The sequence below is a fragment of the Entelurus aequoreus genome, linkage group LG01 (assembly GCF_033978785.1).
Source record: "Entelurus aequoreus isolate RoL-2023_Sb linkage group LG01, RoL_Eaeq_v1.1, whole genome shotgun sequence".
NCBI classification, from domain to species: domain Eukaryota; kingdom Metazoa; phylum Chordata; class Actinopteri; order Syngnathiformes; family Syngnathidae; genus Entelurus; species Entelurus aequoreus.
Genome location: NC_084731.1, coordinates 30247019 through 30264895, shown reverse-complemented (window position 1 = coordinate 30264895; position 17877 = coordinate 30247019). Strand labels below are relative to the sequence as shown.

The following is a 17877-nucleotide window of genomic DNA, read 5'->3' as shown; positions in this document are numbered from 1 at the left end:
AAGTGCCAACAGTTTCAATGTAAATGTTTGCCATTATAATTGCTACGGCATTGCCGCCACCTTGTGGACAGTGTGAATATATAAGGTGTTGTCTCGATACCAATATTTTGGTACCGGTACCGGTACCAAAATGTATTTCGATACTTTTCTGTACTTTTCAATACTTTTCTAAATAAAGGGGACCACAAAAAATCGCATTATTGGCTTTATTCTAACAAAAAAACTTACGGTACATTAAACATATGTTTCTTATTGCAAGATTTTCCTTAAATAAAATAGTGAACATACAAGACAACTTGTCTTTTAGTAGTAAGTAAGCAAACAAAGGCTCCTAATTTAGTTTACTGACATATGCAGTAACATATTATGTCATTTTCCATTATATTATGTTGTCAAAATTATTAAGGACACGTGGTAGAAAATGAATTATTAATCTACTTGTTCATTTACTGTTAATATATGCTTACTTTCTCTTTTAACATGTTCCATCTACACGTCTGTTAACATGTAATAATCACTTATTCTTCTGTGTACATTAGTTTTGGATAGAGATGTCCGATAAATGCTTTAAAATGTAATATCGGAAATTATCGGTATCGTTTTTTTAAATTATCGGTATCGTTTTTTTTTTTGTTTTTTTTAAAATTAAATTAATATAAAAAACACAAGATACACTTACAATTAGTGCACCAACCCAAAAAACCTCCCTCCCCCATTTACACTCATTCACACAAAAGGGTTGATATTCTGGTTCCTACATTATATATCAATATATATCAATACAGTCTGCAAGGGATACAGTCCGTAAGCACACATGATTGTGCGTGCTGCTGGTCCACTAATAGTACTAACCTTTAACAGTTAATTTTACTCATTTTCATTAATTACTAGTTTCTATGTAACTGTTTTATATTGTTTTACTTTCTTTTTTATTCAAGAAAATGTTTTTAATTTATTTATCTTATTTTATTTAATTATTTAAAAAAAAAAGGACCTTATCCTCACCACACCTGGTTGTCCAAATTAGGCAAAGTAATGTGTTAATTCCACGACTGTATACCGGTATCGGTTGATATCGGTATCGGTAATTAAGAGTTGGACAATATCGGAATATCGGATATCGGCAAAAAAGCCATTATCGGGCATCCCTAGTTTTGGATGATAACACAAATTTAGGTATCGGTCCGATACCAAGTCGTTACAGGATCATACATTGGTCATATTCAAAGTCCTCATATGTCCAGGGACATATTTTCTGAGTTTATAAACATAATATAAATTTAAAAAAAAACATAAAAAGATTTTGTGATGCCAAAAAATATCGATGTAATCATAGTAGTATCGACTAGATACTAGGGATGATGTTTGATAAGGAATTATCGAGTTCAAGCCTATTATCGAATCCTCTTATCGAACCGATTCCTTATCGATTCTCTTATCGAGTCCAGATAGGTTGTTGTATATGGAAAAAAACACACAATATTTGGTTTAACAAAAGCTCACTTTTATTATATAATAAAAAAATAAAATCTAATAAATAAATAAATATTGACTGTTACCCACCTAAAAAAATAAAATAAAATAAATAAATATTGACTGTTGTTACCCAAAGTATATTAAGTGGGATTTTTCAGAAAAACAAATATGTACAGTAACACAAAAACAACCTGTCTCTGTGATCACTACAGGTGTATAAATAATAATATAGTGTTAAATAAAATCAGTCCCTTGGGCACAAAACTGAAAATAATACAGCTCTCCAAAAAGTGCACTTCTGCTGCTATTTGATATAACTGTTTGTTATGATGCTTTGACATTTTTGCACTTTATTTCTTTATTGAAAGAAAATTCTATGAAGAGAAATGTTATTTGCAAATGTGGTTACAATGCTAATAAATGAATAGTTAAAGCTAAAAAAAGAAATACACTTTATTGAGTTAACATTATTTCTTTATGGGGGAAAAATGTTATGAGCTAGAGAATATAACAACTACACTACCCAGCATGCAACGGGAGTTACGAGCATGCGCGGTAGCCCCGAAAAGTGTTGAATGTTGCCACGCTGTGAAAGTAAACGTCAAGAACTCAGCCAACACGCCTCGTCTGCATTATTTATAATTAGACCGACAACACATCTACAGTGTGATTTTGTGTTGTTTACAAGGAAAGAAAAACAAAAGTTAAAAAAGGGAGATATGTTGTATATATATGTATGTGCTGCGGTTGTTTTAAGAACGTTGCGACAGCTGCCGTAAAGGAGTTGCGTTGCTATGTTTCCGGTTGGTCGTAAAAGTGTTCGTCATGTGTTATACCCTGCTAAAATCTCTCAGTAAAGTTATTAGATGGATTATAGCTTTTGTTTTGAACTTTATTACACCTTGGAGCGCTTTTTCCCGTCCATTGTTTTCCTGCTTTCGCTATCTGCGCCTAATGACTGAGCTACGTGACGTCATTTATTGTGATGTCCTACGGAGCATTTCTGGTCGGGACGGGATTCGAATAAAGAATCAACTCTTTTCCTTTACTATAGTGGTCTCGATAACGGGTACCGGTTCTCAAAAAGGGATTCGAGTCCGAGGACTCTGTTCTTTTCTTATCAAACAACCGGGAAAACCGGTTTCGAGTATCATCCCTACTAGATACGCTCCTGTACTTGGTATAATTACAGTGGATGATAAGTGTAGATCCACCAATGGCGTTTGTTTACATTTTCACGCTGGTGGTGAGCTACAGTGTGTAGTGAAGCATGTTTAGCTATTTTAGAGGCGGTATAGTACCGAATATGATTAATTAGTATCGCGGTACTATACTAATACCGGTATACCGTACAACCCAAAAATAAGGCCAGTGACCAAGAATTTCACATGAAATTGAACACAGCACAGCCTTTACATATATGACCCAATGCACACAACCTTTCCCACTCATGGCGCAAACTGCAACCAACATAAAAAGTCAACACAAATGGTCACACATAACACAACCTGCTCGCTGAACTTTGTGGATATTAAAAAACCCATCCCCGCACTATACATATTTCAAAATTACACCAATGTAAAGCCACAATAATGCATGATGGGATAAATGCAAAACACTCTCCACAGTCCATGTTTGCCGCATTTTAGCTGCTTGTCATTTCTAATTGATTACAAAACTTCAAGGAGGTCGTTACGGAAGTACACAAGGTAGTAGTCGAACTTTCACATACTCTTAATAGCCACAAATATTAATCATTAATTAAATATCCACTATATTAATCTAATAGGCTTCTACATATATATATGTATATATAAATACGTCAGGGTTTTTTAAAATCCTCTGACGAGCAGGGAAACCTGCGAAACAGGCTTGTAGGGATAATATAGCCCAGGGGTCACCAACGCGGTGCCCGCGGGCACCAGGTCGCCCGTAAGGACCACATGAGTCGCCCGCGGGCCTGTACTAAAAAAAAAAAAAAAAAAAAAAAAAAAAATTAAAAAAAATTAAAAATATTATTATTATTTAAAAAAAAAAATTAAATCTACATAGAAAAAACACAAGATACACTTTCAATCAGTGCATCAACCCAAAGAACCTCCCCCATGCACACTCATCCACACAAAAGGGGTTATTTCTTTCTGCTACCAATATTCTGGTTCCCACAACATAGACAACACATCTGCAAGGGACACAGTCCCTGAAGCACACATGATTGTATAGGCTGCTGGTCCACTAACATTTTCATTAATTACTATTTTTTATGTAATTATTTTTATATTGTTTTACTTTATTTTTTATCCAAGAAAATGTTTTTTATTTATTTATCTTATTTTATTTTATTTAAAAAAAAAAGGGCCTTATCTTCAACAGACCAGGTTGTCAATGAAATTAGATTTTTTTAAAGGGTTTTTTAAACCAGGCCCAGTCCAGATAATGTCCAAGTCGGACTCAGCAACACACACCTTCATTCATGTACACAGAAAAAAATTAGGGAACACAACAGATTGCATATAAAACAAAACACTTTGCATTCCATTCGAAAGGACGTTCCCTTTAGATTTCCGATCCTTAACATTTTACATTTATCATAATTAAGCTTAAGGCCAGATTGCTGTGAAAATATGTCCAAAAGATTAAGAAGGTTCCGCAAACAATGAGGAAAAATCTTATCTTTGTGAATCAGCCTTTTCTGACATGAACTTCATCAAGAACAAACACAGAACACGCCTCACTGATGCACATCTGCAAGACTCACTCAGAGTTGCAGTGTCAAGTTACACACCAGAGTACAACACACTAGTTAACAGCATGCAATGCCAGGCTTCCCACTAACTGACAAAGAAACAGATAACAGATTTGGTGTCCAGTTCAAAGTGTGACATGATTTAAAAATTTGAGAGTTTACTTTTGTATTTTACATGAGTTATTATTTGTACAAACATGGTGCAAAGTAATTCATGATTTGTTAAAAAATGTTAGTGGTTATCTAGTTAAAATGGGATATTGTGATTTCACAAGACTGTCTTAGAAGTGATCATTTGAAAATGTTCAATTTGAAAAATGTGCACTTAGAGAAAATATAAAAATAAAGTGTTGCATATTGATATTTATCTGTTTCTATATATATTTATTGTGAGAAATCATTAAGATGATCAGTGTTTCCACAAAGATAAATATCATTAATTATTAATAATAACAGAGTTAAAGGTAAATTGAGCAAATTGGCTACTTCTGGCAATTTATTTAAGTGTGTATCTAACTGGTAGCCCTTCGCATTAATCAGTACCCAAGAAGTAGCCCTTGGTTTCAAAAAGGTTGGTGACCCCTGATATAGCCTCTGTGTCTTTTCCTGACCTAACGTATATTCCGCTCTCCCCCGGTATTGAGCACTGTATAACGGATAAACCACAGAAACCTTGACTATATATGTATATATATATATGCTGCTCACTGCTCCCCTCACCTCCCAGGGGGTGATCAAGGGTGATGGGTCAAATGCAGAGAATAATTTTGCCACACCTAGTGTGTGTGTGACAATCATGGGTACTTTTATATATATATATATATATATATATATATATATATATATATATATATATATATATATATATATATATATATATATATATATATATATATATATATATATATATATATATATATATATATATATATATATATATATATATATATATATACATACTGTGTACAGGCCAAAAGTTTGGACACACCTTCTCATTCAATGTGTTTTCTTTATTTTCATGACTATTTACATTGTAGATTGTCACCGAAGGCATCAAAACTATGACACCTGTTAAGTGAAAACCATTTCAGGTGACTACTTCTTAAAGCTCATCGAGAGAATGCCAAGAGTGAGCAAAGCAGTAATCAGAGCAAAGGGTGGCTATTTTGAAGAATGAATAGAATATAAAACATGTTTTCAGTTATTTCACCTTTTTTTGTTAAGTACATAACTCCACATGTGTTCATTCATAGTTTCGATGCCTTCAGTGACAATCTACAGTGTAAATAGTCATGAAAATAAAGAAAATCACATTGAATGAGAAGGTGTGTCCAAACTTTTGGCCTGTACTGTATATATTACTGTTACTTTACATGCAGTCGGCTTTTGGCCCGAGGCCTAATTTTCTTAGCCCAATTAGCTCAAGTCAAAAACTTTGGACACCCCTGAATTAGTAAAAAAAAAAAAAAAAAAAAAAAAAAAAACACACATTCAAAACGGATAACTTGTATATTTGTAAAGGAAAAACATATTCCGATAATGCTCTTGAAACGTTTCACCTACCTGGCAGAGAGTATGATGGTGATGTCTGACACCTCAATCTTAAGGCAGTTCAGCACATTATCTAGAACAGGTTTGCTCACCTGTGTGTGCCAGAAGAAACAGATTAGTCAAAAATCTTGTCTGATGTGGTCAAATCTTAAAATGGGAAAGCACCTTCATTCCAGACAGAGACAACGTGTTCTTCAGCCTGTATTTCCCATCTTGCTGTGGGTAGGTGTACAGCATTATATCATTCATCTGGAGGAGACAGACAGAGGCAAATAAATCCAAAATAAATGTACCTCATTTAAACAGGAATAAATTATAGTTACAATTTATTCATTTTTATACTGCTTGTTCCTGAGCTGGAGCCTATCCCAGTTGACTTTGAGTGAGAGGCAGGCAATACCCATGATCACCATCATCATTTTTATTATTATCATTATATCAGGGTCGCTCCTGGCTAAATTGGTGCCCTAAGCAGAATTTGTTTTGGAGGGCCCCACCATCAAAAACATTTTTCACGCTTTTTTTAAAATGTGAAAAAATTTGAATACTTTTTCAATCAAACTTGAATTAAGTTGGTGCATGTTTTGCACTATAACTAATTCATAGGAGAAAAAATGGTTTAATGGTGCAAAATAACAAATTCAACATTATATATCAACTTGCATTAAATCTTAATACCATACTTAGTTTAACATACCGTATTTTCCGGACCATAGGGTGCACCGGATTATAAGGCGCACTGCCGATGAATGGTCGATTATGGGGCACATTAAAAGAGTCATATTATTATTATTTTTTTTTTCTAAATTGAAAACACTTCCTTGTGGTCGACATAACATGTAATGGTGGTTCTTTGGTCAAAATATTGCATAGATTATGTTTTACATATCTTTCTCACAGTCGCTTCCGGATGGTCCGTTTTGTGGGCGGTCTTATTTACGTAGCTCAACTTCGGCAGCGTCTTTTCTCCGTCATCTTTGTTGTAGCGGTGTAACGTGCAAGGACGGGAGTGGAAGAAGTGTCAAAAAACGGAGCCAGCTGTTTTAATGACATTCAGACTTTACTTAAATCAATAACGGAAGCAGCATCTCCTCATCCGGAAACAACAACAAGGCCGGAAATGTGTCGTGTGAAAAACCGTCCGACCGAGACTCTCTAATACCTAAAGTTCCTTGGGTGAATAATGTAAACTCACTACACTGGTATGTTTTAACGCTTTCATGGCGAGTTTACTGACAGATATAAGTAAGAACTTTACACTACTTTATATTAGAAATGGCAACAGCGGAGGATAAATGTCCCATGACAAGAAGATAGAGAAAAAGAAGAAGCTTATCGACTAAGGTGTCGGCACAGACTACAAAGCCAGAGGCGCACAATTTTTCAGGATTTATGCAGATCCCAAATACAGATCAGCAGGTACCTGAAGGTAAGAAAAGCTGCTTTTGCATAATATTGCGAAACAAAACGCCAGATAATATGTCTTACCTTATACACTCACCATAATAATGCTTGTATGTTTCATGCGGTGACAATCCATCAAGCGGTGCGGCTTCATAGCTTACCAAAGTCATACTAAAACATTTTGATAGATTTTTGAGCGCTGTGTGTAATGTTCTATATTTTCAATGGAACATATACAATGTTGGTGTTGTTTACTTGAGTCATATTGCCATCATAGTGCAGTCTACACGTATCTCTTATGTTTGTACCATGTACTAAATAAAAACCCTTCAAGGTCGGTAGGCAAAACCAGAATTATTCCGTACATTAGGCGCACCGGGTTATAAGGCGCACTGTCGAGGTCTGAGGAAAAAAAAGGATTTAAAGTGTACCTTATAGTCCGGAAAATACAGTAAATTGTTCTAAAACTTTTTATACTGCAAAAAAATTAATTTTAATCATAAATACGCAAAACTTGGACTGGGGGTGAAACCCAATATGACTGCCTTACGAGGAAAGAACTAACGCTGCACATTTGTTGGGAAATGTTCTATCATATATTTATCAGTGGCGGAGCAGGAATGGGCTAAAAATAGTCATATAAAACGGCCCGCCTTTTATTAATTGATATTTTACATGCCCTTCTTCACGCACAGTGCGTAATCTACGTATAGCGAGGGGCTGTCCTGCATTCAATATAAACAAAGTGTTTAGTTTTCAATGAATAATTTTCACCTATGCAGTACCCACAATCACCAGAAGATGGTAGTAAAGCTATATGAATATGTCAACGTGCAACAGCGCCTTTGTTTCTATTGCTACACTGATAAGTGTTAAGTCATTTCCCTTTCCCAGAGCTCCCCCAAGCAACTGGGCAGCATCAAACTCCCATGTACAGTATGTACAAAACAACAACAAAAAGGCAATAAATGTGTTTATTTGCTCTAAAGCACGGGGTATTGTTTTTGTTTGAACACACAGAGAGTCCATTGTGTTACGCACGAGAGGTATTTCATTTCTCCACAGAAAGAAAAAAAAAAAAAGATGACATAATTGGTCACACCTAATGTGTGTTCTAAACATCCGTTGGGGCCATAAAAACAGCATCCAGGAATTCTCCTCCCTGCTGTGGGCTCTGGGCCACCCTAGCTCTCCCAGCATTCTCAACCTACACTAAAAAGCAGTGGAACAGGCAACATTCAACACAACACAACAAAGAAGGATGAGAAATATATCTGTGCATGGCCTATGGACTTTCTGCCAAGCACATATATATTTCTCATCCTTCTTTCTCTCTTGGTGTCTTGCTCCACCTTGAGTGGCTTCTCATTTACTCAAGGATTCCTCACACCGCCGTTTCAAACCACAACCAACTTGACCTCAAACTACTCATTTCCTCTATTGACCTTTCACCAATGGTACATGTCTCTTTCTCCCTCTCCGCTCACTCAAATGATTTAGAGCAGGGGTGTCAAACGTACGGCCCGCGGGCCTTATTAGGTTTTATCTGGCCGCGGGATGAGTTTGTTAAGTATAAAAATTAACCTGGAATTTTTGAATGAAAGAAACTGCTGTTCTAAATGTGTCCAATAGCAATTCGTTGTATCTTTGTAGATGATGCAACATATGTAAAAAAAAATAAACCGCATGATGTTAGTGCACCCGTTGAGGAAAATGAGCAAACTACATAAATAACATCCTGTAATTTGATTTTGATATCATTTTTTTATCTTGATAGATTGAAAATGAACACCAATGAGTTGACTGATGAACATTATCACATAATTTATTCAGAAAGTATAAATAACGACAGATAAAGGTAGAATACTATTAGCCGCAACATGTAATTGTAAAAAACCCCCGATAACATTATGATTTGTACATTTTCAGAATGTGCTTGTTCTGTTTTTAAACAAAGAAAACAATCTGAAGTTGTCTTTATTTTTAAGTTATCGTGCCGTGATTTTACCAGTCCGGCCCACTTGGGAGTAGATTTTTCTCCATGTGGCCCCTGATCTAAAATTAGTTTGACACACCTGGTTTAGAGGTATCAGTCAGCAACACTTTGCATTATAGTCAGCTCTATTGATTCGACAATATACGGTCGTACCTCAACTTACAAGCTTAATTGGTTTTGTGACAGAGCGCTTAATTTAAAACACTTGTATCTCAAATCAACTTCTACTATTGAAATTAATTTAAACCATTGGCGCTTGCCCCCTCAAAACAGCACAATTTTAACAGTTAACATTTTTTTTTTGACTACAAAATATTGTTTAAAACAATAAAATAGAATGTAGTAGTAACAACTACATTAGTTTGATTACTGAACGGCGTGGCTCGGGTGGTAGAGCGGCCGTGCCAGCAACCTGAGGTTTCCTCTTTTCGACCCCCCAGCTTCCGCCATCCTAGTCATGTCCGTTGTGTCCTTGAGCAAGACTTTCACCCTTCCTCCTGATGGGTCGTCACTGTGTGAATGGGTGAATGTGGAAATAGTGTCAAAGCGCTTTGAGTACCTTGAAGGCAGAAAAGCGCTGTATAAGTATAACCCATTTACCATTTATTAAGTAAAGTAAGAATGTAGAATATTTACCAAGAAAAGTGGCATCTACGGCATCCCCTGACAGCTGCTTCTCCGTCAATCACACCATCAGTAACTTCTCAATAATTTCATGGATAAATGTCCACCGTTTAGATATTATTTTAACATACTTGGCTGGCATTAGACTCATTCTGCTTCAGTATGGTGCAGACTAACAGTGATATACTCTTGAACTGCTTTCCCAAGACTACGACATGCTCTGTCATGTTTTTGATGATTTCTTTCTTTATTTCAATGAATATCATCTACTTTTTCTCAGCATTGACCTTCACACAAACTTTCTTCATTCCTATGGTTGGAAAACAAAGATATGTCGATTTCTAGCTATAAGCTAATGCTAGCCAGGAAGACTAGATGTTTTGGGCAGATCGTACAGGGTTTACTGTGACATTGACTATGCCAACTAATGGCAGTGTTGCTTGTAAGTTGTAACTCGAATTTTTGCACGCAACTTAAAGCGTGACAATTAGCCGAGAGACAGCTCTTAAGTCGGGGTACTCTTAAGTTGAGGTCCAACTGTAAAAGGGTGATATGTTCTTTAATTTCAAACTGTCTGTGAGGCTGTGAATGTGTGCAGGCTGAGTCTTGACTGGTGATTGATGAAGCGCAAGGAAGGCAAGAAGAAGTGGAGTTGGTGTGTGTTAGAGAAGTGCGAGTCATGAATGAATCATTCAAAACTTGCAACTTTTTTTATTTTTATTAAATCTGGTAGTCGTCTTGGTTAACTGCTACCGCTAGCTAATTTAAAAAAAGCAGAGAAAGAGTTAACATGTGACTAAATATGGGGCAAGTCAGGGGGGTAGAAGTTAAGACGCATGACTTAAGTGAATCAAGTACCCGATTCATTTCAGTAAGTGACTCTTAAGAACTGGAGTCAGTAAAAGAGTACCCCAACTTAAAAGCTGTCTCTCGGCTAATTGTTATGCCTGAAGTTGCAAACTAAAATTTGAGTTACAAATGTCACCGTCATTAGTTGGCGTAATGAATGTCACAGTGAAACCAGTCCGATCTGATCAAAAAAATCTGGTCTTACTCGCTAGCATTAGCTTGTAGCTAGAAATGGACATACCTTGCTTTGTTTGGGAAGGAAGAAAATGGGAAGAAAAGTGCTGAGAAGAAGAAGTGGATGATATTCATACTGAATCAGAATGAGTCTAACCTGTCAAGAATTTAAAAATAATATCGGAACGATGGACATTCATTCATGAAAACATGGCGAAGGTGCTGATGATGTGTTTGATGGAAAAGCAGCTTGAAGAACATACCGTAGGAGTCCACTTTCCAAGGTAAATGCGGTACATTATTATAATATTACTGCATAAAGCTACTGTAGTTGTTCGTAGTACATTCTATTCAGTAGCGGCTGATGCTCTTTCAAACTTTTAAGTTTTTTTTTTCTTTTCAAAAAATGTGCTGTTTTGGGGCGGCCGATTAATTGATTTCAATTTATTCACCGAGAATAGCTGATTTGAGATACAAGTGTTTTGAATTAAGAGCTCTGACACAGAACCAATTAAGTTTGTAGAATAAGGGACTACTGTACATGATAGATATAGTTCTAGAGTGTGTGACCCCTCTGTAAGTTAACCGCAAACACATTAAAAACAAAAACATCAGATGAAAATTGAGAGTTTAACTCTGCATGGCAGAAAGCTTCACTACCAACGACGCTAGCGAGAAATTATTAGTAAAATCATAAGCGCTTATATCTATGTAGCTCATACTTGCCAACCTTGAGACCTCCAATATCGGGAGGTGGGGGGTAGGGGGGGGCGTGGTTGGGGCGGGGGGCGTGGTTATTTACAGCTAGAATTCACCAACTCGAGTATTTAATATATATTTCATATATATATATATATATATATATATATATATATATATATATATATATATATATATATATATATATATATATATATATATATATATGTATGAAATACTTGACTCTCAGTGAATTCTAGCTATATATACATATATATATATATATATATATATATATATATATATATATATATATATATATATATATATATATATATATATATATATATATATATATATATATATATATATATATATATATATATTTATTTATTTTATTTACATAAAATAAATACTTGAATTTCAGTGTTCCGGTGGCTAACCATTAGATGGCAGTATTGTCCTGTTTAACTTCTCCATTCATGAATGAGTATATCATTTCGGCCACCGTGTTCAATGGAGAAGTCTGTTCTACATATTTACAGGCAACATACACCTTCCCCTTCGAACTGTCCTGGATGAACCGAAATTCTTGTTTCCATTCGTTTGAATTCGTTAGGCAAGCTGTTTATATTGCGTGAGAACAGGCTGTCCCCACTCAAGTCTCAGGTCCGCATTGAGCTGGAGGGGGCGTGGCCTGCAGCTCCGGCTGAATACCGGGAGTTTGTCGGGAGAAAATCTCTGCCGGGAGGTTGTCGGGAGAGGCGCTGAATACCGGGATTCTCCCGCTAAAAACGGGAGGGTTGGCAAGTATGATGTAGCTTGCTATTAGATACACTGTAACTAACGGCACATGAAATGACATTGAGGTTATTTTCATGTTTGTCCCCCCAAACTCCTCAACCGTCCCCTCCCTGCATTCTACCGGCAGTCTGGCCTTCACTTTGCTGTCAGTCCCCTCCCAATACACAGGAAGCCCGCATCCAGTGACCCACACCAAACATCCTGTAAGGAAGCTGGGCCCTGGAAAACAAATCCTGAAAGGGGAGGAGAGAGGAGGACGCCCTCACTGGTGGGTGTGGTTGGCGGTTTTACAACTTTGGCCATGTGCCCCGCCACGGTCGCAGACTGACCTCCGCCCCAAATTACCCCATATTTATGTGGCTCATGCATGTATTGTTTTCGCGAATGACTCAATGGTATGCAGTATCTCATAAAAGTGGGTATACCTCTCACATTTCAACAACCATTTTATTATATCTTCTACTCAATGAACAATACTATGGAAATTAAACTAGTAATCTGTGTACAGCTTGTATAGCAGCATGTGTCAGCTGAAAACAACTAACTACTAGCTAGGGATGTTTGGGTGATCAGGGTTTTATGCTATCGAATCCGATGATCCATGAGTGAAATCGGCCAATACCAACACTGATACTGATCACATGTATTAACTGTAAATGTTTCTCTTTACTTATGGTAAATGCCATTGACAGTTAAATAATAACAACACAATATTTCAACTACCGTATTCTCCGGACTATAAGCTGCTACTTTTTTCCCCAACACTGCGGCTTATACAAAGGTGCGGCTAATCATTGGATCTTTAAGTGTTTACTAAGTACAAGGAAGAAGAATCCTGATAAATATATTGAACCTTATCAAAAAAGGAGAAAATCTTATTAATTACATAAAAGATGAATAAAGACATCAGTGACTTATCTGTTTTGTTTGATCATTTGTTTTACTGCCATGTTACAAGCAACTTTGGAAACAATTAAGGTATGTAAATAAATATTTACAAAATATGTCGATATAAATATCTCATTTTACAAGGTACCGGAACATATCTGCGGCTTGTGTCCGTTGCAGCTAATATATGAAAAATATATATTTTTTTCTAAAATTTAGTAGGTGCATCTTATGGGTGCAGCTTATAGTCTGGAAAATACAGTATTTCCTTTTTGTTTTTAGTACATACCGTATTTTTCGGACTATAAGTCGCAGTTTTTTTCATAGCTTGGCCGGGGGTGCGACTTATACTCAGGAGCGACTTATGTGTGAAATTATCAACACATTACCGTAAAATATCAAATAATATTATTTAGCTCATTCACGTAAGAGACTAGACGTATAAGATTTCATCGGATTTAGCGATTAGGAGTGACAGATTGTTTGGTAAACGTCTAGCATGTTCTATATGTTATAGTTATTTGAATGACTCTTACCATAATATGTTACGTTAACATACCAGGCACGTTCTCTGTTGGTTATTTATGCGTCATATAACGTACACTTATTCAGCCTGTTGTTCACTATTCTTTATTTATTTTAAATTGCCTTTCAAATGTCTATTCTTGGTGTTGGGTTTTATCAAATAAATTTCCTCCAAAAATGCGACTTATACTCCAGTGCGTCTTATATACCGTAATTTCCGGACTATAAGCCGCTACTTTTCCCCCTCGTTCTGGTCCCTGCGGCTTATACAAGGGTGCGGCTTATTTACGGCCTGTTCTTCTCCGACACGACGAAGAGGATTTCAGTGGTTTTAGTACGCAGGAGGAAGACGATGACACAATGATTAAAGACTGACTTAGGCTGGTTATTTTGATAACGTACAGGCGAGCACTTTGTATTACTTTGCACCGTCGTATTATTTGTACTCTGCACGAATGCTGTTCGCCATGTCAAAGATGTGAAAGTTTGATTGAATGATTGAAAGATTTATAGTTAATAAATGGGACGCTTTGCGTTCCCAAACAGTCATCTCTGTCCCGACAATCCCCTCCGTGGTAGCAGGAAGCCCTATATACTACGCTAATTACACATCAAAATGCCTGCGGCTTATAGTCGGGTGCGGCTTATATATGGAGCAATCTGTATTTTCCCCTAAATTTAGCTGGTGCGGCTTATAGTCAGGTGCGGCTTATAGTCCGGAAATTACGGTAGTTTTTGCAAAACTACAGTAAGAAACAGCTGCACGGTAGATTTGTGTTGCACTCGTCGGCCACAATATTAGGTACACCTGCACAGCTGAGCATGCCTTGCTGAAGGGCAGGTGTTGAGATCCAAATAGCAGGTCACGTGTTTTGGAAAAAGAAAAAAAAAAGGCTTTATTTGGCTGTGCATGTTTATTTTTCAATCCAATCCACTTTATTTATACAGCACATTTAAACAACAAAATGTTTCCAAAGTGCTGCACAACAATATTAAAAACAATATTCAAATTTTATCCTTAGCTCCACCAATGACTGAATAAAAACAAAAAAACAAATACATATAAAACCAATATATAAAAAAATAAATAAATTATTATTATAGTTTAAAAAAACATATAAAACCAATATATATATATATATATATATATATATATATATATATATATATATATATATAAAAGAATAAAAAAAAATTAAAAAAAAGGTTCTTATTGTACCGTAATTTCCGGACTATAAGCCGCTACTTTTCCCCCTCGTTCTGGTCCCTGCGGCTTATACAAGGGTGCGGCTTATATACGGCCTGTTCTTCTCCGACACCGACGAAGATGATTTCAGTGGTTTTAGTACGCAGGAGGAAGACGATGACACAATGATTAAATACTGACTTAGGCTGGTTATTTTGATAACGTACAGGCGAGCACTTTGTATTACTTTGCACCGTTGTATTATTTGTACTCTGCACGAATGCTGTTCGCCATGTCAAAGATGTGAAAGTTTGATTGAATGAAAGATTTATTGTTAATAAATGGAACCCAAACAGTCATCTCTGTCCCGACAATCCCCTCCGTGGTAGCAGGAACCCCTATATACTACGCTAATTACACATCAAAACCCTGCGGCTTATAGTCGGGTGCGGCTTATATATGGAGCAATCTGTATTTTCCCCTAAATTTAGCTGGTGCGGCTTATAGTCAGGTGCGGCTTATAGTCCGGAAATTACGGTATGTTTTTTTCCTTCTTTATTATGCATTTTCGGCCGGTGCGACTTATACTCCGGACCGATTTATAGTCCGAAAAATACGGTACAATTGTTTGATCAAAACAAAGTCTATAGTACACAATAATTAAACAAAAGTAAAAAAATATGATCTACTACTCATTTAAATCCTTTGGTTTTGCCCTCATAATCCTCCTGTGTCCAGGGAATAATTCCCTTAATTTGTAAACATTAACAAAAACAACAAAAAATTATTTTGAGAAAATAAAAATAGTGACTTAATCACTCTGGTATCGAGCATATACTGATATTCAACGTCGTCGAAATGTGGGCCAAGTGGGGTATTTGTACTGAGGCACCAAACGCAGGGGGCCCTTGGGATTTTGTAAAGCTTAAGAAATTATTTATTATTATTATTTATTTATTTATATAGTATTGTCCCTAGAAAATATAAACTACAACACAAATGCTGATTGCTGATACTGAATGCAGTTCCTTAGAATTGTCCAAAGAGATCAGGAGTATGAATACTTTTCAAAATGTTCAAACAATAACAATGGCAAATATATTGTGTGAAAGGAAAGCCCATCAACTGTCTAAACTTGTGCTTAATTTAGAAATGTAAAAATATTTAAATTCATAGTGTTTCCCCATGTTTACTAATGCATTAAAAAATGTTTGATATTTATAAAGTGGTAAACCTCAATTAACACTTTGAATCAGAACTTGATAAAAAAACAGCTATTGTGAGTCTGGCTGATCAACTATGGCTGATCTAAATCTCACTAATTAACACTGAATCCTGTTAAAAGCCAGAGTGTGTAGTTGCCAAGCAACCTGCTACCCAGTCAGGAAATAGTGATGCACATAGGTCTCTATAAAAACCACAAAAATTCATTTTACACAACTGAGATGAGGCGTTAATTAGCTAGCTTTGGGGGTAAACGCCTTTTCTTTTGCTCCTGAGATAATTAACCTCTGTATTTCATAGGTAATTGAGGGGTAGCGGAAGGCAAGTGGTTATTTTAGATGATTAGACATCAAGTTTTATATCCCTTCATGTGGTAACGACTTAACAGTATATAAAAAGAGGAAAGAGTTACCAGAAATAGATGTCGGGGTTGTCTGCTTTTCCTTGAGACCTTCATAAGTGTCCCCTCTTTAACAAACATCTGCCAACAGAATCATTGTTTATACATTAGAAACTGTTTATGTTTATCCTTCCATCTTGCAGGGTTACGCTCACCCGGCCAGGCTTCAGGAGGTCCCTCTTGCCCTTCATACTGTATTCTATGTGGACCATACGCAGCAAGTTCTCCTGGGATTGAAAACAGTGAAAAGATGGCCTGTGAGCATCCAGCCATAGAATGAAATGTTTATTTCTGAATGAAGGGGAAGGAGGCGGAAAGGGATGCGATAGCGAACACAAGTGAATAGTGGGGTACGGAGATAGAAGGCGCCTGTGTTTACACTGTCTGTCAGCCTGTGTGTGTTTGTCAATGCAGTGTGATGAACAAAGGGGTAAGCCAACGCGAAGATCAGGGAGATCGTGACAGTGAGAGGAGAGAGAGACACAGCAGGGGTAATATTCTGAATTACCTCCATAAAGAGCTCATGTTTGAGGGAGGGTGTAAATCTTGCCTAATCTTACAAAGCTCTACTTTGTAAAGCTACACATGGGACCTTTGCATGAAATCAACTATATTCATCACTACGAAAGAATGGACCATGCATTCCCTGCACAACAGAACCTCAACTGTGTCATTGAATGTAAAAAATTAGGACATCGCAGCAATGACATACAGGCGCATCTCCGTACATTGAAATATATTTCAAACCTAAGAAGTGAATCACTTGTTTTACATGGATTCACTACACACAGAGTAAAATATTTAAAATCTTAATTTCCTGATAGCTTTGATGATTATAGCTTACAACCAGGAACATTTTTGTCAGATTTTATTTGGGGTGTCCTGTTACAACGTTTTCCCTTACAATACGATATTGATATTGGAGCCTTGAGTATTGACGGATAATGATATCAATCCGATAAAATGTCCGTTTTAATATTTTGTTGTGTGGAATGTTAGAAAAGGCTTGATCAAGTAAAATTACTCACAGAACAATAGTAGGCATGAAAAACACTAACCTTAATAGGGAACTGCACTTTTATTTGGAATTTTGCCTATCGTTCACAATCAATATGAGAGACATGACGATGAATGTTATTTTTTTTAATGCATTCTAAATATTAAATAAATGCGATGGGAGCTGTTCAACTCTGCCTGTAAAGGCCCTAAACAACGTCTAAACACCTCCATTAAGGTTTTATATACATGATGTAAGTATATATGTAATGTAGTGAGGGGCACATTTATAATAATATTTAATATTTACCGTATTTTTCGGACTATAAGTCACA

At 36.3% G+C, this 17877-nt stretch overlaps 1 protein-coding gene across 2 annotated transcripts in view; it reads right to left on the bottom strand.

Annotated features, from left to right (window-relative positions):
• fgd5a (FYVE, RhoGEF and PH domain containing 5a) overlaps window positions 1-17877 on the bottom strand; it is an 85187-nt gene that overhangs the window by 16874 nt on the left and 50436 nt on the right. For both annotated transcript variants that reach the window (XM_062047133.1, XM_062047142.1), the window contains exons 11-14: window positions 16702-16773; window positions 16559-16627; window positions 5939-6022; window positions 5786-5865 (exon numbers count right to left, since the gene is read on the bottom strand). In XM_062047133.1, coding sequence (XP_061903117.1) covers window positions 5786-5865; window positions 5939-6022; window positions 16559-16627; window positions 16702-16773 — 305 coding nt within the window. The remainder of the gene's footprint in view (window positions 1-5785; window positions 5866-5938; window positions 6023-16558; window positions 16628-16701; window positions 16774-17877) is intronic.